Source organism: Thamnophis sirtalis, unplaced genomic scaffold, assembly GCF_051295495.1.
Source record: "Thamnophis sirtalis isolate CommonGarterSnake01/CBP01778 unplaced genomic scaffold, rThaSir2_p1.2 scaffold_1, whole genome shotgun sequence".
In the NCBI taxonomy this organism is placed as follows: domain Eukaryota; kingdom Metazoa; phylum Chordata; class Lepidosauria; order Squamata; family Natricidae; genus Thamnophis; species Thamnophis sirtalis.
In genome coordinates, this window is record NW_028261381.1 from 68,459,369 (window position 1) to 68,482,328 (window position 22,960).

At 38.4% G+C, this 22,960-nt stretch overlaps 1 protein-coding gene across 3 annotated transcripts in view; it reads left to right on the forward strand.

Annotated features, from left to right (window-relative positions):
- Positions 1 to 703: 703 nt before the first annotated feature.
- MYRF (myelin regulatory factor) overlaps positions 704 to 22,960 on the forward strand; it is a 107,855-nt gene continuing 85,598 nt past the window's right edge. Inside the window, exon 1 of one of the 3 annotated variants that reach the window (XM_087715119.1) lies at positions 704 to 967. In XM_087715119.1, the coding sequence (XP_087571245.1) occupies positions 922 to 967 (46 nt within the window). In that variant the 5' untranslated portion in view covers positions 704 to 921. The remainder of the gene's footprint in view (positions 968 to 22,960) is intronic. The other 2 variants (XM_087715123.1, XM_087715125.1) reach the window with 2 other exon arrangements.

The window sequence follows — 22,960 nt, forward strand, 5'->3', positions numbered from 1 at the left end:
TCTGACTGGAGCACAGGCGGAAAAGAGAAAAGAGCAACAAAGACGATTTAGAGGGCTGGAGGCTAAACATACAAAGAATGGTTACAGGAATTGGGTATGTCTAGTCTACTGAAAAGAAGGTCTGGAGTGGCGTGATAGCAGTGTTTTGAGGGGTGGGGTGGGATGTCAACCTATTTTCCAAGGCAAGATGAGAAACAATGGATGGAATCGACCATTTCTCAGAGAGAGAAACGACCAAGAACTAAGGATAAATTTCCTAAGGGTGAGAGCAATCAACCAGTGGAACAGCTTGCCTTCAGAAGTTGTGGATGCTCCATCACTGGAGGCTTTGAAGAAGAGCCTGAACAGCCACTTGTTTGGAATGGCATAGGGTCTCCTGCTTGAGCAGGGGGTTTGACTAGAAGCCCTTCAAGGTCCCTTCCAACGCTTGTTATTCTGTTCACCATTACACTAAACGAATGGCAGGGCAAGGCAGGAACTGCTGCGACTCCCAGGCAGCCGTTCGCGTCGTGCCCGCGCTGGCCAGCAGAGAGCAGGAGCGGTGGAGGCGGGAGGAGGAGGCGGAGGCGGAGAAAAAGAGGCAAGGAGGGAGTGAGGGGAGAGGCTGGGGCGTCCGCTGAGCCGAAGTTGAGTGCCAAGCGGCGGTGGGGTGGGTGGGTGGGAGGCCGCCGTGAAGTGCCGGCTGGGGGAGCCCGGGAGCCAATCGCCCCGGAGGAAAGCGTGTCGCTTCTGCTCGGGCGACGGAGGCACGCCCCAGCCAGCGGTCGGGGCCAGAGTCCGGGGAGCCTAGTGCTAAGTCCCAGGGCGAAAGAGGCTCCGGGGCGCGCGCCGCCGGTGTTGCGCGCTCGAGGCGCCCTGGCCGGGGGGATGCCCCTGTGCGGGCTCGGCGACTAGCCCGACCGCTTGGTGCATGGCCCAGCTATGGAGGTGGTGGACGAGACCGAGGCTCTGCAGCGCTTCTTCGAAGGTAAGGCGAGCGCGAAGCCTGGGCACGTTGCGCAGGGCGGGGAGGAGCCCGGTTTCTTTCTCCGCTACTCTTGGATTTGGGGGATTAGCGGCACGTGAGGACGGCGGCCCCGCCGCCTCGGGTAACGCGCGTCGCATCGAGCACCGCAGGTGTGTGGTTAGCGGGAAAGGTAGAAGGGTAGAACTGAGTGGCTTCGCGCGAAGGAAGCCTGCGAGAAGGGGATTTAGACTGACATTTCGGTTTGGAGGCTGAAACGGCGTCGAAGCCGCACCAGGAGGGCTCGCTGAGGACGGCGTCAGAAGGGGAATCCAAATACTCCCGCAAACTCCGTCTCGCCAGTGCCGCAAACTCCGTCTCGCCAGTGCCTTTGAAACGATTCTCTTTCCCCTCCCGGTACCCCTAAGCCCCGCTCGTATCCTCCAATTGCACCGCCTCGGTTCTTATTTACTTTCTTCTGCCACTCCAAGCTCACCTCGCCTCTGATAAGGGTCACATGTTACGAGCGATCCTGAGTGACTTGCTGGTCTTGTTAAAAATGCTTGGTTCCGTGTCCAAATTGCAGATGAAAGCTTGGAGGGCCACGACTGAACTAAGATACGAGTCACACAGGTATAAAACAACCATGGAGTGGGGGAGGTTCTAAAATTCAATCAGTAATAAACTATAGAGCATTGTCAACAGCGGTTGTGTGATGGTGAAAGGAATTTCACCATCTTTCTCTAAATTGCTAGAATCTTTTATTATGCCGTCCTGGATGCGTCTAATTGTTAATAATTGGTTAGAGATCCCATGTCGGAATAGAATCCCACAGTGCAAAGTTACCTCTTACTTTTTCCTTGTAATACATAATCGTTGGCAGAAATCCCTTTTGCAGCACATCCATCCTATATTCATTCTAAAATCCCACAGTCATTCTCAGGTCATTTGTCACATGTCAACGTTATCCAGTCCTTACTAGGCTTTGAGAAGTCCCTTAATCTTCTGTAAAAGAAGATTATGGTATATACTAATGAGGATTCCTTTCCTGTCCGCTGTGTGTCCTATTCAACATGACAAAAGCCTGTAGGTAGTTTTTCCATTTTGTTACCATGACATCATCATATCCTGCGATGGATATTATTTTTTTTTGCAGAACTTTAAATTGCACAGAACCCCAAAACCGGAAAAATTCAGGGATTTGAGCCTTTCCTCAACAGCACATTGTACCTGGTGTTGTGGCAGGTCTGGACCTTGGCAGCCAGTCGTGCCTCTCTGAGATACACAAAAGAAATATTTATGTTTCATTCACATGTTATGTATACTCACAAATTATGAGTAGACATTTTAAAATGTTAATTCTGGGAGCAAAATAATGAGTCTTGCAGCACTCTCGATATCAATACAGTATTAATACATTAATGCATAAGAATATTAGCTTTTCTGATGTTTTAATTTTTTAATCTTTAAAAAGCCGCAACACTTTACCTTCTGAAAAATATTGTATAAACTTATTAAGACCAGCTATGTGTTATTTGAGTGCTCAATATTTAAATTACCCAATGTATGGCAATTTTATTTTATTTTAATGTACATATAGGAATATGTTTTTATTTTAAAATAGCTACAGGAATCTTAATACTTTTGGGGAAATAAATGTCAAAATAGGAGAGTCTGATTCTAGTATTGTTTTCCTTATTGAAATTGCCTCTACCCTTACCGACAAATTTCTATTAGCCCCAGAGGGGGAATATATTATTTCACTCTTTGAAAAACTAACAACCCCCTGCACAGTGGTAAGTGTCATTATGCACTTGATAAAAACTTATCTTGAATTAAGTCAGCATGTTTTTGATGAATTTATTTTAGGTCGTTGTCTCTTTAAGTTACTTTTGCGTTGTGTTTCAAAATTTGCTTTGCTATAGTTTTTATCATTATTTATTTCCTTCTCAATAGTTCTGTGTCTTCTGTGATTATTCCTTTGTAAGGTGCTATAAACCATCTTTTCTTAGCAGCACTTTTGTGTTTGTGGGTTCAGGAGAAATATAACTTATTTCACAGATCTTGATTCCATTTCAGAAATATTGAAAACTAGCACTTCAAATCAAACTACTTTACTGATGAATAAATAGTAAGGTGTGGGGGAAAGGCATTCCAAAGTGGCATCCTATGTGAATAATTTTTTAATCATATCCTGCACACTTTGTTTGTGGACTGACTGTATCGCGTAATGCATTGATCAAATCCAGGATTTGATAATATTCCTCAATACTTCTTGTCAACTTCCTCATGTAGTGATGATGTGGCAAATGAGCTAGAACAGTTCGTACAAATGGTAATAAACTGAAAAAGGAATTGTTTGCAGATCAAACAAATCACATCTAATATCTTTCAACTTATGTTCTTTGTATACAATTGTTTGCGACTTTCGTTTTTTGTATCCAATTGTTTACAAGTTAATGCTCTTTGTATACAATTGTTTGCTGCCTAGGCTAAAGTGTGGCTTGAGCGTAAGGTGCAGAATATTACAACAAAATTAGTAATGATTAGCTAAAGATATAATAATTAACAATATTGTAAGATACCACTTCAGTCCATCAAATCCAACTCTTTGTCCTCTAATTCAAATCTACTCATACTTGTGTTGTGCAGAATTGCTTTAAAAAATCCCCGGTCACAAAAAGACTTGGAATTAGAAGGATATACATGCCACTGATTTTGTATTTCTATTTATAATTGAAAGAAAGATTTATTTCAAATGAGAAACTATTTGGTTTTGAAGCTGTTAAAAATTAGTTTGCAATTGTAGTGTGCTAATGATGAACACCTTATAGTTAATGCATATAAAATGTTGGTGAGATTAAATTTAGAAAGTGAATATGTTAACCATTGTGTGATTTAATAGGGAAGAAATTTTGGTTATAATATAACACTGGAAAAATTATAGACCAATGCATCTAAATATACATTGAATTATAATCTTAAGGATTTTTTTTAATAAAATGGTGTATTGGTGACATTTAAAACTAGATCAATTATTTAAAATGCACAAAAGTGTTTTGAATGTTTGCTGAATATGTAACAGTAGGGAAGGTATTTTTCAACCATATGTGTTGGATGTGTGATAAGGCAAAGGAATATTGGGACAGATCCATGTTTTTATTCATATCCTTAAAATGGACTTATAGTGGAAACCAGAAGATTTTTTTAAGCACTTTTGGAAAAATAGATGGAAAAAAATGGTGTTTTATTATCGTATACATTTTCTGAAGCATGAATCCTTAATGTTGAAAAATGGAAAGAAGCATTAATTCCCACAATGGAGGAATGGATTGAAACGATGATGGAACTGACAGAGATGGCAAAGTTAACTGCATTAATTAGGGAACAAATTTACATGCTGCAGTTTCAACCTGGAAACTGCTTTTAGACTTTTTGCTTTCCCCCTTCTTCCATTGTCTTATTTATATTTGTATTGTATTTTATATTAAGCATTGAGATTCTCTAGAATCTCCAGACATTACAAATTTAAAAGCATTTTGGCCTGTTCGCATGCTTTATTTCATTGCTCAAAATGCTTTAAAATATAAGTGATAACAAATTATCTAACTAATCCCCAAGTAACTTTATTAATGTGATGGTTTTATAATTATTCAGAGTCTCGTTAATTTACTATATGGAGTAAAATTCCCAGTTTTCATAGTTCTCAAGTACAGTACATCCTTCATAACATCCTGATTTCCCCACCTGCATTTTTAAATGCAGGTGTAGTCTAGAGCAGTGTTTTTCAACCACTGTGCCGCGGCACACTAGTGTGCCGTGACATAGTATAAGGTGTGCCGTGGAAAAATTACTTTATATATAGTCAATATAAGCACAGAGTTAAAAAAATTTAACATTTTCTAATGGTGGTGTGCCTCGTGATTTTTTTCATGAAAAAAGTGTGCCTTTGCACAAAAAAGGTTGAAAAACACTGGTCTAGAGTGTGGGTTTCAAACTGGCAGCCTGCGGGTTGGATGCGTCACACACAGGCCATGCCCACCCCATCTCCACAAAGGGGAAAAAAACATCTTGAAACGTCATGTGATGGCAACGTGACACAGCGAGTTTACCACCTGTGCTCAAGAGGTGTCTGATTTTGAAGGGAGAATGACTGATTTTAAAGGGAGAAATCTGGCAGTCAACCTTAAACTAATATCAAAATGATGCACTGCTGTTAAACTTCATCAGGTATATTTTTTTTCCCTGAGATGCAAAAGTAAGTTTTGGCATGTTGGCAATCTTGTATCTGTCCCACTGTTCTAAGAGTAAATTTATACTTGTTTATTTGGAAGTCTAAGTCTTTTCAGTTCCTCCGGGCTTACTTCTGAGTTTTTGGGTTAATTTTTTTGGCTTACTTGTTACCCATGCATGTTTGATGGAGTCTTATCCAAAATTAATAACTTTGTCCAAAGTTATTAACCTGTACAGGGTGAAAAAGAGATAGCTGTTGCTTGTTACTTTTGTAACAAGACTATGAGAAGTACGACTTATTTAGCTCTTGTAATCACTGAGTTGTTTTATTTTCCCTTTAGGGGAAATAGGTAACTATTGAGGGGGGAAAGGTAATTCTGTTTAGCTCTCATGTAATGTATTTTTTGTTTGAGGATTCATTAGATGAGAGTGAAGAGAAATAGTTGTGAAAAAGACACTGTTGATATGGATTATCACCCTGTTTCCATATATTCTCCTCTTCCTTGTTTTAGTTTCTTTTTATGGAATTTCTGATTGCTTTTAAAATAAGAACACTCAGAATAAATTCTCATCAGCTTTTGATTTGCTGTATAAAAAAATTATGGTCAAAGTCCAGTCTGAGGTGAATTGTGAAATTATTCTGAATTAATTTGGAAGAAAAATATGCACAAATGATAACTGTCAATTAAAATCCAACTTTATGCTACTCCTGCTGAATGATAACTTCAGTTTAATGACCTACCATATATATTTGCAGATAAAGCAAAAATGTTAAGTTCCAAAATTCACCCCCAAAATTTGGTACCTTTTTTACCTGCAAATCAGAGCTCAGATTTTTAAAGCAAATCATGGCCTTAAAATTAGGTGGATTTATAAATGATGACAGGAACAGTTTGCAGTTTTCCGCCTGTCACTATGGATAAAAATTCTAGGATGGGTTTATCCGCAATTAATTATGGTAGTGTAAGAATTACCTTTCAAGAATGGACAATGTGACTCTCGCCCATTACACTGTCATCTTCTCGAACGCTTCCAAGTCAAAATAATGAAAAATGTATCAGTAGGTCCCCTTTATCTATTTCACCCTCTTTTATTTACTGTTTAAGTTTACTCAGTCATGTGGGCTTATTCCATTTAGAAAGACCATGAGCTAGCTGCCTTGCAAATTCATGCATTTGCTCGATTCAGCTTTCAGTAATTGGATAGACGTATTTATGGCAAATATTGGGAAGCACTCCTGCACTAAGTGAGCTCTGTGAATTGGTGATTTGCTGTAAATCTGATCATCTTGAGTGATATTTAAGTTGATAAAGTTTGCAAGGACAATTTTCAGCTTTAATTAAAATCTGGCATGAATATTTGAATTGCAGAGATTTTTGACAATCTTTTAAAAGAAATTGGGATTACAAACAGAAAAGTAACTACAATCACTTAAGCAAACAAAGTTGACTAGTTTTTTCCAACATGTAGAGCAAACAAAGATAATTAAATATGTCTATCTCCTTAGTAAAATACAAATTGATTGATATGTTTCCTTTCCTTTGTTCTACCTTATAAGGCTTTCTCTTGTGGGAGGGATTTAAACAATAGCTAGATATTGTTAGGAAAAGATGGTGGTAATTTTATTATGTACTATAGGAGGCTGGATTAGGTAGTTTACAAGATCTTTCCAGTTCCGTGATTATAAGATGATAAACTACTAACCAACTGATCACAAATAGTTTTATCTATCTTCTAACATTTCTGTTTGAATACAGTATTTTTTTAATTTATTATTTATTTGGCTTTTTAAAAATATAGAACAAATCCTGTTCTCCACATTTTGGCAAGTGAATCATTCCTCAGTGATTGTGAACTACTTGAAAAGTTGCTTTCCCCCCTAAAACTTCTTCTAATTCTAATTTAAAACTTCTAATTATCTCCAGCATTTATCATGCTGGAGATATGTATGGAATGATGCATTCTTCTGTGCTACAGAAATGACTAATTATGAAAGAAAGAATATATCTATTTAAAAGACGATGTATCTACAGTACTGTTGTTTCCATAACAATGCCATTGAAATCAGAACAGAATAATCTCTTTCCCTGCTGAGTATCTGAGGAAGACAACAAGCTACTGGTCAAAGTAGCTTCTATTTTATCTCTTCACGTTTTTAGAGAATCCATATTGCTACAATGGATTCCTGAGCTTTCTTTCAATTCTTGGTTATTACTTTTCTATTAGTTTCATCTTCATTGCTACTCCTGGTGTCAAACTTTCCAGACCAGCCATAGGCTGTGTACAGAAAATATTCTGATGACTTCAAATTAGTTGCATGTACTTATAGGTCTTTTTATTAAAAAAAAAAAACTTATGTTCATTAATAGTTACAGTAGGTAGAAATAATTTTAGGTATTCAGTGATTGAATTGTATTTTTTTAGAACAAATTCTGAGTTAAGCAGATCTGTTCATTCTATACTATTTAATTTTTAAGCATATTTTCTATGTCAGTGTACCCTTTGAAAACTGATGATCAACATTTCTGGCATGGGAAACAAATTATTTAGATGGATGGGCAAAAAGATATCTAGCACGAGAGTTTTGGAGGGAATTCTAAATTTTAAATAGAAAAGTTTAATGCTTAACTGTACAGTACATTAGAACTCTGGTCATTTCAGTAGTAGCTCCGACCCTTTGGAACGATCTCCCCGTGGAGATTCGTACCCTCACCACCGTCCAGACCTTCCGCACAGCCCTTAAGACCTGGCTAGCCCGTCAGGCCTGGGGATAAAGATAATTTGTCCCCACCCGAATGATGAATGAATGTTGCTTACTATTTTACTTCTATGTATTGTTTGTGTCTATTGTCCGTACCCTCCCTTCCTTATTTTATGTAAGCCGCCCTGAGTCCCCTTAGGGAAAAGGGCGGCCAAACATAAACATAAACATAAACATGACCATAATTTTGGTCGCAATCCGATTTGGTTGTGACCCGAACCTAATTTTGGAAATTTGGTGCTTACAAAAAAAATGGAAAAATGGATTGAAACCGATTTGGTTGTGGTCAGAAGCATTCGTGACCAGAGGTTCTGTATATGGAAATTTAGAAATGAGATGGGCAGCTCTCTAAAAATTGTTGAACTTCAGTTCCCATAATAAGTGATGACAGACATGGCTGATGAATAACATCTGGAAGATAACACTTGCTGAAGCATTCTGATTCTATTATTCTTGATTTAAAGAAACAAATGGACATTCAAACTTAAGAACTCTTTGCAACAAGAGGTTTATTAACACTAACATCTCCCCCCCCCTCCTTCAAAGTGATGATATTCAAAGAGAATGGAATTCCTGTAGCTGTTTAAAAGCTAAACGTTTGGTAGACCAAATGTTAAGGTAAAGGTTTCTGTCAGTTTTCCAGATACTGAATATTTTCAATACTGAATATATTCAACTCCAAAAGCTACAGGTTCTATAAACAAATTCCGCTTTACTTCTGGGATCTGACTCATTTATGAAAGACAAGTGCTCTACTTCTTTCATTTTGGTTTTAATTTCTTTTTATGTTTTTACTGCAGAACATGAATTAAATAAATCCTTGATGTGCTATTCTTACTGAATTGTTGCTAGAAATATACTCCTCTCCTTTCTGACAAAGGATATTACAGTTAAACTTGCTAGAGTTCATTTTATTCCTCATTCATTGCAAGTGGGCAGTGACTTGTCCCAGCAGAAATGACAAAACAGAATGAAAATGGGAATTTGGTGGACAAAAACATGGAAGCCAAGAAATCGCCTGAGCAGTAAATACTTTTAATAGCTTTTAATAGGGTGGAATGGCTCATGTGGCATGTGCCTTTGCCTTTTACTTTTCAAGCATGGAGTAAAAAAATGAAAAGACTGTTTCAGATCTTCTGATTTTTTAATTCTCTGTGGGAAACTTTTTTATGTTGGTGTAAGGATATTGAAAGACTGTGCTGCCCATGGCTTCTCCACTTCAGGCTATCAAAAGTTGGGGTAGTACTTGCTGGCCAGTGGCCAGTAGACTAACTTCTCTCAGGATGAAAAGAACCACAAAATAAAGTATATTTGTAAAGGGGAAAAAAGTTTATGTATTAAAAGATTTCATGAAGCAGGTAAGAATATGGTTATTTTTCCTCTGTCTGCTGTGCTTTGAGAGTGTTTACATAGAGGGTTTGTATTTTATATCAAAGAGAAGTTGGGGAGTATTGGGGGGGGTGTCAGGGGAGAAGCGTCTGACCCTTGGCTGGCATCTGCTGGTAACCCTACCTTCCTCTCCATCTAACACTCACACAAGGGAAACAGTTACAACAGAGCTTAGCTATTTGGGATCCCGCTTGCTCTCTTCCCTAATTTATAAGATAAGAGCTTGTTAAAGAATGTACATTGGGAAAGATGTGCAGAGTAGCTTAAAAGGGAGAATAAATGGTGCACGGAGAGTGGGAAGGGTGGCTTGGCAACTCTCTGAAAACTTTAATAGAAGTTGGCGGTGGGGGCAGATACTTTAAAAATGAAAACAAAAGAGACAGCATAGATTTTTTTAAAAAAAATCTGAAGTTTATAGAAGTAAAAAGTTTAATTTAAAGTGGTCTAATAAAGATTGAAATGATCCACTTAAACAAAAAAGGAGCTGAGTTGGACATGCAGTTGAGTGGCTGAATACTTCATGGCATGACTGCAGAATGTAAAACAGGTAAAATGCTCAGGTGCTCTTCTAAACCTTTCCTGTAGTTTCAGCCATGAAGCTCTAGGAGTCTCTGATACCGATGTACTTTCAGTATGGGTTATGTGACCAAAACACAGTGCATTTATTGGTAGAAGCAAATGGATATTTTAATAATAACAATTACAGCAAATATACCATTTATTTTTATTTTTACTTATTTATTTGTATCCCACCTTTATTTATTTTTACAAATAACTAAAGGGGGCAAACATATCCACCACACTTTCCTCCTCCTCCTTTCTCCAACAATAACCCTGTGAGGTGGGTTGAGCTGAGAGAGAGCAGCTGGCCCAAGGGTCTCCCAACTGCCTTTTATGACTAAGGCAGGACAAGAACTAATGGTCTCCTGTTTTCTAGCTTGGTGTTTTAACGACTAAGACCATTTCCCCAGTATCTCAGGAAAGCTTTCATATGATATTTTGATTATTGTATACTATTACCCTGTTCCATACATGGAATGTCATCTAAGCTTGTGTATGGAAGGGAGATATTGCAAATTTCATCATCTAACCCATGTATCTACACTGTTGTTTTCATCTCTCTCTCTGATTATCTATTGTGATATAATATCCCTCACAGTATCTTGATGATGATTCTCAGTCATCCATGTAGAGTTGTCTGAAAGTTGAGTCATTGCAATTGGACTAATTTTTATTGTTAGTTTCAGACGTTTCTCTGTTCATTCAAGCAACTTCATCAGTCAGAACAAGCCAGTTAAAGCAAAGAGTCGTTGAAATATACCAACTCCAGCTACAAAAACCTCAGGTGTTTCCTCCCTAAGGTGCATTGCAATATGTCAGTGAATTTATTATTATTATTTTCAACAACAGAATTGTATCACAGCGGCCAGTTGTTTCGCCGGATTTGGCATTGATTACTAGTCGGGCCCCAAATACTTTGTAACATATTTTCGTAATATGCGTGCAGATCCAAGCAGTGCAGCTTTTTGCATTTGACTGATGGTGATTTTGTCAATTTTTAACTGTTTTAAATGTAATTCCAGTGCTTTTGGAATAGCACCCAGTGTGCCGATTACCACTGGAATTACCACTGCCGGTAATTGAATTTTGATTTTTAAGTCCTGATATTTTGCGATTTTTTCACATTCCTTCTCATCAACCCTGCCATCACCTGGTATTGCAATGTCTATGATTGTAACCTTGTTTTTCTCAACCAGTGTGATGTCTGGTGTATTATGCGCCAGTATTTTGACCGTTTGTATGCGAAAATCACACAAGATCTTGACCATCTGATTTTCGGTGACTTTTTCAGGCTGATGTTCCCACCAGTTTGTTGCTGTTTTAATATTATAATTTTTGCACAAATTCCAATGGATTATTTGTGCTACTGAATTGTGCCGCAATTTATAATCAGTCTGCACGATTTTTTTACAGCAGCTGAGTATGTGATCAACAGTTTCATCAGCTTCTTTGCAAAGTCTGCATTTGGCATCATCAGAGGATTTTTCGATTTTGGCCTTAATGGCATTTGTGCTGATAGCTTGTTCTTGCGCAGCCAGGATTAGTGACTCTTTTTCTTTCTTTAATGTACCTGCTGTTAACCCGTAACCAAGTTTTTTCACTGTCCACTTTATCTTTTATTTTTTCCAGAAATTGGCCATGCAATTTGACTCACAGTCTGGTACTGGTAACAATTTTACAGTTCAGGTCCTAACCCAGGACTTAAGAGCTGTTAAGGTAATGACTGAGTATATAGGCAGTTCCAAGGAAGGTGGGTTTTTGCAGTCACAATATTCAGGTCTAATAAGTTCAAAAATTCATTGTATCTAGGTAGCCCTTTGAGTATTGCCAGGAGTGGGATTGAAAAATGTTAGCAGCCGGTTCTCTGCCTGGTTGCTGGGTGGGCATGGCCATGGCTTACTCGGCCTCCTGCACCATGTTGGGAGCGTTTTCACCCTTCCCAGACTCTGGAGGCTTTCCTCGTGCCTCCAGGAGGACAAAAATGGCCTCCACGGGCTCCGGAGTGAACCAGATTAACACTAATTTAAAATTAACATCCAGTTCACCTGAACTGGTCTGAATCGGCTGAACCACACTCCTGGGTATTGCTCCAAGGACTCCTATTACTAGTACAAACTACTACAACCATTGGTTTTTTTTCCATCACAATCGCTCAACTTCAATTTGCAAATCACAATATTTTGTTATATTTTTTAGCTGTTTCTCTTCAATTCGTGCAGTGCCTCGTATTGCAATATCAATGAACCGGACTTTTTTTCTTTTCCACAGTAGTGATGTCAGGCGTGTTTTGGGCCAGATGCCTGTCTGTTTGGATCTGAATGTCCCATAGGATCTTGACCTGTTCATATTATTATTATCATTCATCACACAGTCAGCCAGATATTCAGACTGGGTTTTTGTCTACCTATTGAGTCCTTAACAAGGACCAGGGATAGACAAATCTAGATGTTTAATGGTGTTACAGGTATCGTCACAGGTTGGAAACAGTTTCAAATAAGTCCACCTTCTGCAATTGACTTGCAGCAAATTTGTCAATGCCAATGGTGTCCAAGTGGTGCTCCAGTTGTTTTGGGACTGCACCCAAGGCACCTATTACTATTGGTGCTATCCTTGCTTGCCTTTGCCATAGTCATTCTATTTCTATTTGTAGGTATTGTTGTTGTTGTTGTTGTTATTATTATTATTATGTGGTTAATCTTTGGTGAGAATCACAGCCTTTGGGGCTGGTTGGTAGTTCAACAGCTCGAGTCCTAACCAAGGACCTAGGATCGGAGGATATAAGCTGTTCCAAGTAGGGTGGTATTATTATTATTGTTATTGTTGTTATTATTAATATTTACAGTGCTAGAAGCCCTTTTTTGGAAATTACTCTAGGGCTACAGTTATCCATTTACAGGCTTGAAAAGACCATTGGAAACAATAGCTTTATATGTTCGTGCTGCTAAAATAATATAATTAGAGCCATTCTTATTTGACTCTGGCAGGGAAGCTTCAATTTACAAGCCTAAGTGAATAAAAGGAAACATTTCCCGAATCCCATTATTTCATTCTGATCAGATTTGAAGCAAAAATGTACATAGATTGTGGACTTGAAACATCTTTCCCAGTTCAGTATTTTGGCAGAGTTTAAAGACTAATATTTTGGCTGTGACATTGTTTACATTGTTGAAAAACTATGCATGTATTTTGAGATTTACTTAATTGAACAGATTAGAATTTTTTATGTGTATGATTTTCTTCTGCGTCCAGGAAATGCCCATTGATTATAAGGTGTAAACGTGTGCCTTTGAGAGTGGTATTTCTGGTGCCAGAATGGGAGTTAGGTTAAATATAATATAGGGAAAGAAGCACAGATCAAACTAGCAAAAGAAAAACCCCACCCAGCTTCTTTGTTTCATAATTACTTTGAGGAACATGTCTGCTTTCTTTAAGGTGATTTTAGGAAAGAGTTTGACAAAGCACTAAAGGGAAACTAAGGCAGCAGTTTGGTAACTTTTCAAATCAGTCTTTTTTATCAGTTATGTGTAAAATGTGTTAAAGTGTCTTAAAATGCAAATCAGAAGAATTAAGCTCTTGGAAAGTGCCTCAACTATTAATAATAGTCTATGACTGTAATAAAAGATTGATTGCTAATAATAGGTCACTCTAGGACAGGGGTCAGCAAACTGTGGTTCTGGAGCCGCATGTGGCACTTTCCTCCCTCTGCTGCAGCTCCATCACCGGTCAGCGCCACAATTTTGAGAGGAGCTTTGGGGGGGAGGGGGGAGAAGCACAGGATCTGACAAGGAGACCAATTATAATTCTTTGAGGAGTTAAAAATGAGCTGAGGGATTTCTGTAAGTAATGCACAATGCATCTTTTTAAGGGTTCCCAACTCTTAAAACAAACCGGATTGTCAGTATCTCTGCTTAACAGCTCCAGTGACTTCAAATGAATGATGAAATGACATTTTGTTAGAGGTTTCATTTTCTGCCCTCCAGTCTTCCAATCTTGTTGTATTTTATGGACTGCACCCTTACCGCCAGCTGTGAGTGCAGCTTACATTGCAAGTAGCTTTTTGGCTTCTAATTCCCTTGTGAACAATTCTGATCTTTTTGCAGCACGGACCAGTGCTGACTATACTGCAACCTACCCTGCTTCCCTGAAAATAAGACCTCCCCAATACCAATCGGGCTTTAGAGCGCATGCGCTAAAATAAGCCCTCCCCAAAAAGTAAGCCCTCCCTGAAAATATTGTAACACAGCAGCAGCCATGAGGTGACCACCATCGCCACCTCATGCACCTCAAAAATAATAAGGCCTCCCCAAAAATAAGGCCAAGCACTTATTTCGAGGGTCAAAAGAAAATAAGACCCCGTCTTATTTTTGGGGAAACACGGTAAGTAGCTAATTTTAATGGCTAATGTGGTGGTGGTGATGGTGGGGGGGGGGTTACTAATGCATATAGTATTCACTATATTCGCCTGGAGTCCTCCAGGATTGGGCGGCCTAGAAATTTAACAAACAAACAAACAAATAAATAAATAAATAAATAAACTGTTGTTACCTGTGACCAGTTTACTTTTACCCCATTTCCTCAGAACCTGTCCTTAGTTGAACAAAATCCTTTTATTTCTACATTAGCATTTGGTGTTGAAACCTGTCACTGATCTCTTGAACACGATTCAAGTGATCACAGTACAGGTAGTCCTCCATTTACAACCATTTGTTTAGTGACCACTTGAAGTCACAATGGTACTGAAAAAAGTGACTTGTGACCGGTTTTATGTACTTCAGACTGTTCACATGATCAAAATTTGGGCATTTGGCAATTGGCATGTATTTATGACAATTGCAAGTATCCCAGAGTCCTTTCATCATTTGTAACCTTCCCCGTCAGCTTCTGACAAGCAAAATCAATGAGAAAAGTCAGATTCGCTTAATGACCACATGATTCGCTTAACAACTGCAGTGATTTACTTAACATCTTGGCAAAAAAATTGTAAAATAGAGCAAAACTTTGTTAACCATCTGCCTTGCTTAGCAACAGAAATTTGGGGCTCAGTTGTGGTTGTAAGTCCAGGATCACCTGTACGGAAAATCTGTCTCACCCATTCCTACTGATAACCAGTGGTATGAATCAATACAGGATCATTTGTAAGTTTACTACTACAGAAGATTTATTGATGTAAAAAAAACGATAGAAAGGTTTTTATTTCTGTGCAACGCTGTAATTTTTTTTTTGTTTTTGTTAAATGCTTCTTTCAGTCTTGAAGCCATTAAGGAGGAATGTAATTAGGGCATGTCAATTGTTCAACTTTCAATTTACAAACATTAGAGGTTCTTAAAGGTTGTGACATTCCTTGGGGATTGTAAAGATATTTTGGTTGCTATAATATTCTTTTTATGTGCTTGGTAAGTAACTACATAAATATCATAATTTTTAATATGTTGTTTGTTTCAATTCATTTGTACTATTTCACAGCAGAGGATTTAACAATTCATTTCTGTGGTGTGCTGTTGACAGATCCCATCTTCATTTTAACTTAGACAAGAAAAATCCCCACTTTAGTCTGTTCTTATGATTTGTTCCTTTGTACAAGTTTTTAGGGCCAAAATTGCAAGCCATAGCAGGAGGTTGGCTGAGCTCTGGAGCATTTTGCTTATTTTATTTATGTCCAGTGATACTTCTCAGTGGGTTCAAAATTCCTCCACAGATATAGCAGCTGAATATGTGGATAAGAACTTTTCTTTTACTGAAGTTTTATTGAAATGCCCAATAACTTTTTGGGGGACTTAGGTCCCTACTGTGAGACTTTAGTTGAATGTAGGATGGCCTCTTATTTTTAGTTCTGGCTGGTGATTTGTCAGTGAGTAAGAAGCTTCCTGCAAATACTTTGTTTATATGGGAATTCTGTGACAGAGGGGTCTTATGGAACCTGGTACAGTACAAGCACATGACTGCCTCTTCTCAATAATCCCTTTGCAACCCAAATCCCAGTATGTGCCTAATCAGAGTGGGATGCTGTCGGGAGGTGGCAGTCTCCCTCCCTGACAGCCTTCCTCCTTGCTTCTCAAAAAAGAAATAGAAAATCTTAAGAGGCAGTGACTAGATCAGGTCAGAGAAGCAAAATAACCTAAGGTGATGCTAGAACGGGATATCAATTCATAGTTGGTGTGAGACTTGGAAGTTGCCACTGTCAAGATGCACTGGGTCCGAACAGGTAAGTGAAAGCAGCATAAAGCACTTCTCTGGTGAAGTAGTAAGGCTGATTGACTGATTTTATTTCATTTCTGGTGACTTACTGGTGACTTGGTATGCAGGAGAAAGAAAGGGACAATAGAGGCCTCCATCCAGTATCTAAATTCTCAGAAGACTAAAGAGCAGTTGTTTTAATAAGAGATGAGAGACTGGGCCTTCTAAGCCAAAGCTGCAGGATGATGTGTATATGCAAATGGTCAGTGCTAGATTTGGATTCATTGCACAGACGTATTAATTACAAAAATATAGGATTGTGTAGAGACAGGCATTGAATACATTATTGATTCTTAATTAGATCTTTCCCTCTCTTTGTTTACTCATGATTGTGAATTTCTGATGATTAATTCCCATTGATTTCCTTGGTGTGATTCAGTGGGCATGTCCTAGAAGTTGCCTTTTTTATTTCTCAAACTTCCTGCCATGATGGGAACTATTACTGCATCTATTTGTCTGTCCCTACTCAATTCAGAGAAATGCAATATCACACATCAAGTTTACATGGGATTACTCAATGCAATTGATCTCAGGGTAGCAATTCATTAATTGTGACTTATCCCCAGAAACACTTTGTTGTTTTGCCTGGATCTGTTGCTCTTAAATGCCTAGATGCATTGATCTTAGGTTAGAGAATCTTCTGATAAGGGTGGAGGAATTCTAGGCCTCTCTATAACAGCATGTGAATCCTCTAAGTTAGGTATCTAAATCATCTAATCACAAAGAGAATTTGCTCAAGTAAATGTTCTGTTTCCAAAATATTGGTTAGAAATAAATCAAAGCTGCATTTGACCCTCATGTCTAATTTCTGTATCTACTTTTGAGGCAAGGTGAATATGACCCAATTCATGTGAACACTGTTGCATAACAGCCAAGGGAAACATAGAACAAGGGCAATGTAAAAAAGAAAGTACAAAACAAATGCCTCATCTAGCTTAGTGTTGTCTACATTGAATGACCACTTTCTGGGATTTCAGATGAGAACCTTTATTGTCCCTTCCTGGATTGTTGTAAGGACAAAATAAGGAGTTAACCCATGTTCATTCACCTTGTTGCACTCCTTAAAAATAGATGGGATATAAATGAAAGCAAGAAGTACATGGGACTGGATTAAAATCCTGTATGTGATGACTCTATCCCGGTAGAGTATCCAGCTGTGTCCCTATTTTTAGTACAGGAAAAGGGAAATTTTGTAGCTCAGTGAATGAACATAAACATATGCAACACCTGGAACAGGTTGCTATCTAAATTTGGTGATAAAGTCATGATTTTGAGCCACATGAATTTTTTCTTAAATTGGGGATTTAAACCAATTTTAAGGATATGGATGGAAACACAAAGCTCCCATTTTTCAGGCAAAAATAAAATGCTCACCTACTTTTAAGACCTCTCAAATCTAGCAAAGAAAAAAGAACTGTACCATGCCCCTTTCAGTGATGGTTTCTTACCAACAAAAGGATTTCGCTAATCTGCTGGCAGAATGTTGCTGCATTTGATCCAAAAAGGGTTCTTATTTGTGCTGCATTATCCAAGAGGCAATTGCTTGTGTGGTTCTTTTTATTAATATTATGATGTTACAATATTCCACAATATTAATTGAGAAAACTACTAAAACTCTAATTCTACTGCACACCTGAAGCTTGACTTTTTCAGTGGATGCAGTCTTAGATTGCTAGGAGACTAGCTTTACACCTCTTTCTTACAATCCCCTGGACATGAACTGGCCATATGAAGTTATAAGGAGCGGATTTCTGCTCAATGGATACAGCTAGGATCTGTTGTGCAAATAAGCTGAGAAAACAATTCCATCCCTTTCCCTTTTATTATTTCAGAAAGAGTAGATTCAAATTCTAGCATAAACAGATGCAAATAAGTATTGTAGAACTGTGTGTTCCAGTTAGATGATAAATGCTGATTCTTTTGTGGAGCAAGAGTGAAATAATTGATTCACAATTGGTGCATGTTTTAGTGTAGGTGTTCTGTGACCATAATCACTTGGTTTATCAATAACTGATGTCAAGTATACTTGAGAATCTATCTTTTCCATGTTTCTGTCATATTCTGTGTACTGTACAGTATCAACAACTCATGCCAAAATAGATTATGGGAGACTGAATAAGGTGAAAAGCCTCTTTGGAATGTCCTCCTAAGATTTGGATTTTTTTAAAAAAAAGGCCAACACAGTTTTTATTTCTTCCAATGTAAAAACAATACAGCAAAACATCAATGATTCTTAAGCAGCATTACACACTATGTAGAGACTATCTTTACTATTAAGCTTCTTCATGCCTTTCTATAGCATTCTTTGTATGTCTGTGGATACCTGTGAGTACCATTTGGGGATCCCTGTTTCAATGTGTTGTAGAATTAATAGAAGTTGAAGCTTAACATGTCTGGACAGTCCCAGGTTGAGGAAGAATATCTAAGCTAGCACAATCACAGAAACTGCAGTAAATTGAAACATGCATGGCCAGATTTGCTCTGGTAGTGTTAACATCATCAACCAATTCAAAAGTCAGAGTTATTAAATAGGGTTTATTATGAAAAAAAACAAAGCAACAACCAAAAACCAAAACTGCTACTCTGTAGATAGGAAAGTTGCCAGCATGGACACATACAGTACTGGTCAATTTTGATTAGTAGCAATTTAGAACATCGTGACCTTGGATGGGAAACTTCTTTAGTCCTTTCTGAGATTGAATTTAATTTATTAGATTTGTTATGGATGCCCACTCAGAACCTTTGATGTGTAGAGCAACTGTGTTGAGATGCACACCTGTGACTACTCCCTTAGCAATCCAAATTAATTAGCACCAAAAGTTGAATTTCTGCGATTTATTTTAATAGTGTGATTTAGATATGTCCACATACACAGTTATTTTGCACACAAAAGCTTTTAATAATTATGCAGTGAATCTGGCTCCTTTCCCCGTTAAAGAAGAAGGCATCCTTTTTCTTCAGTCCTCCCGTATTTTCCCTGACTTACTCATATTTAATGAGAACAGAAATGAAAGGCTGCTCCCAGGAACTGTTAAAACAAACACAGCATGCACCATAATATTTTCTTTATGTTATTGGATTGCATAGAAGTGGTTGAACCCTGCACAATGGGCATTCTTGTATACCTTCATTGTATTTCAGATATATCTGAATGTGCATTCCTTAGGAAGCTGTGTGTGCAACACTCCTTTGCAATTGCACTTTGAACAATGAGATTGATAATAATAGAAAGATTGTATTTGTGGTTGCTTGTAGATCACCCTGATAAGGTTTTGTAAGGTATGATAACTCTGGGATAGGGATGAAAAACGACACTTCTAAGATTCTTCTTCGTAAACAGGGATTCCTCAGAGTCATATTCAAAGCAGTCATCGTTTTCCCTTCCTTTTGAACAGGATCCACGCTATGAGCATTTATTGATCAGTGTATCTGAACGCCCCAAGCATCGCACTCTTAGAACTGCCTTTGCTTTTTAATAAATGCCAGCTTTATTGGAAAGTTTCACTGCTTTTTTTTTTTTCTTGATGGCTGAAAGGAGCTTCTGCGGTTAAAAGGATTATGGGTAAATTATTGCTTCCCTACAAAGACGATGTTGATTGGCTGAATCTTTGCCCTTGGACTTTGTGCTCTCTTTGATAAGAACCCCAATGAGTTATATGAAGTTGAGAAATTATTAACTTGGTGTGTATGTGCCAGAGAACAGGGGAGAAAGGAGTGGCTCTCCTGAGACAAAAATTGTATCCTATTGTCACACGAATACGCTGTTACTTATAATTGAATATAGGGCCATCAACCCTCCCTCCTCTGGTGGAATTTCCCGTCTTCTTCTATAATACTCTGCCTCCTTTTGCTTATTTTCTGGAGAATGTTGTGCAGATCCCACAACAAAATGGCTGCACTAGATAATGGGGTGAAGGCCACAGGAGGTGCCTGGAAAAATATGTTTTTCACACCTACTTTCCATGTCTTAGGTAGAGTTATGTCTGTGGCTGCTTATCATTTATGTGCTGAATCTTTTAGTTGCTTTGGCCAGTTGCTTGGGTTACGGTAATGTATGAGCAAGTTTCTATGACTGGCTACCGTAACCTATCATGGGGAAGGGGGTGTTACATGCCATATTAAGCAAAACATACAATTATGAGTTAGCTTTATATAAGCAAGCAGTCTTAATCAGCTTTCTGCAATTTTCTTACTGCACTGCCATCTACCTAATGTCAGCTGCCATTATGTCCCATCCCCAAAACTCAAAAGAACCACACTTAGATCAAGGACATCTTTGTTCTTTCCAGAAGTATTTTCCTGGTCCTGCTGGCACTTTTTTTTTTTTTTTTTGCACGGGGTCAAACCTGTTTAATATTTTAAACCCACTTTACACCGCAATTTACTTCAGCATAATAAGGCACAGCTTTAAAGCTTTTCAACTTTCCCTGGGTTTTTGCCAAATTTGAAGGGAATCCATTCAAATTGGGCCCCAGAGATTTTGTTGTTGTTGTTGTTTTAAGCGTCCATTATACTTCACTGGAGAACATTCTCCATGTCTGCAGCTACCTCAAATGGAGAGAGGCAGCTGAGGAAAGATAAGCAAAGTCAGTGACTTATATTGCTAACTAGCTTGGCCCCACATCTCATACATACATAGCTGAATACAAAATTGTTATGTTGGAATGTCTTTGTGCTCCTATTCTTTTGTCCTGTGTGTTAACTATGTTAATTTTGTCTTGCCTTTACAACAGTGAATCCAGGTTTATACAAATGTACCTTTCATGGCGTCTACTAATTCCGTGTTTATATTAGTATTATACAGTATTTCTAAATACACACACATTGTCATGTAGTATAAATGCTTGTAAGTAAGCTACAAGCTTAGTCAGATTACAGGGAGCTGTGATCTGCAGTGAAATCCTAGTTATAAACAAGATTGTGAACCATTCATTTCTTTTACAAAATTTTTACTAAACCTCCTGAATTAGAAATGATGGGGAGCCTTTACATCAAACATCATCTGGTGCATTTTCAGGAGAACAAGGAAGTGTGTTTTCATGAGCAAATGATACCTTCTCTTGCAGAATTGTAACACGAAGCCTCCTCATATTGGCTGCTTATCTCACTGAACTTTGCCTGATACACAGTCAGTGTCATGGTTTAAAATGGCAGGAGAAAATTCTTCAGTGAAGAACATGGAGTCTTTGAGTCACTAGCTCTAAATTAAACACCAGTTCTAAATGAATGCATATATTTAGTTTGTTACCTCTGTTATGTATGGTATGTGTTAAAAAAGACATTTGTTGCTGCATAATTTAAAACTACGCTACCTCAGATTTTTCAAAATCCTAATTCCTACAAATCTAGTGAGCACATTGTCATTTTTTTTTCTTTTCTTTTGCAAAGACATTGAATGTCAGGGCTTCTGGAGGTAAATGGATGGATGAGTTATAGGGGAGAAGAAAGAGACTTGCTCTTTATCCTGCTTTCATGGGAGCCAGGCACACTTGAGTTCATTGAACTGCCCAATTCAGATCCGGTCTAAGGGTGGAGAATATATAGTTCATAGCTACGTTAATGAGCCAATACAGTGCAGCTAATAGGATTTAAAGCAAATTCAAATTACATTTTTCCCATTGGAAAATGAGTAAATATTCCAAGGTTAAGATTTATGCTTTTCTTACACATGATTTAAAGAGGCATTGAATATTGTTAGTGTGCCTTGAGGTCTGTGTATGCTTAGTGGAGAAAATATCTGGGGCGGGTTGGGGGAGTATTTAATTTTGTATCAGAATTGCACATTTCCTATTTTTTGGCAGGCTGACTTACAGGTAATGGGGCATTTCTGGGATAATGTTCCAATAGCTGGAAAGATTTTTCTCCTAATGTGAAATATGAATTTTCCCTCCAAAACCAGAGGAGAAACTCAAAATTGGTGTCTTTGCTTTATCTCCCTATAGACCAGAGGTGGGTTGCTCCCAGTTTGGTCCAAATCGGGCGAACTGGTAGAGGCCACAACGGGAGGTTCTGCCCACCCACTCAGACACTTCTGTGCATGTGCAAAAGCGTTGCGCAAAAGTGAACCAGTAGTAAAAAAAAAGGAAACCCACCATTGCTCTGGGCCTCTGAAACAGTCTTATTCCAAAGATGAGAATTTCTAACCTAAGGAAGCTTGCAAATGGGCTCTAGCAAGGAGAGGCCTCAGTACTGCTTTTCTGGCTCTGTCTACTTTTTTTTAATGCTCATTTATGGAGTTCTCGATGCTCTCTAAGCTTAGTTATTTGCTTGCAGATCAGTGGTGGGTTTCAAAAAAAATTAGAACCTCTTCTGTAGGTGTGGCCTGCTTTGTGGGAGTGGCTTGCTGGCCATGTGACTGGGTGGGAGTGGCTTGCCAGCCATGAGACTGGGTGTGGCCAACTTGTAAAATGTGGTGAAACTCATTTAACAACACTCTTGCTTAGCAACCAAAATGTTGGCTCAGGAACTCTGGCATTGAAGTGTGCAAGTCTTAAAGCTGTCAAGTTACAAGAACCTTGAACCCCTAACCCTTTAGAAAAAAAACCCAAGGGTGTTTAAACTTGACAGCTTTAAGACTTGTGGACTTCAACTCCCAGAATTCCTCCTCTCGCTCTTCATCTTAATGATGTGCGGACGGGCGGGGGGGGGGAGCTGGAACCGGTTCTAAACGGCACTGTAGATTTATGGAACCTCTTCTATAGAAGAGGTTAGAACTGACAGAAACCCACCCCTGTTGCAGATGTTTTGTTACCCAACTAGGTAACATCATCAATGCTAACAAGTGTGGTGTTTGCTCCCTGTTTATGAACAGTGGTTATTTAATGCTGGTTTAATATTTA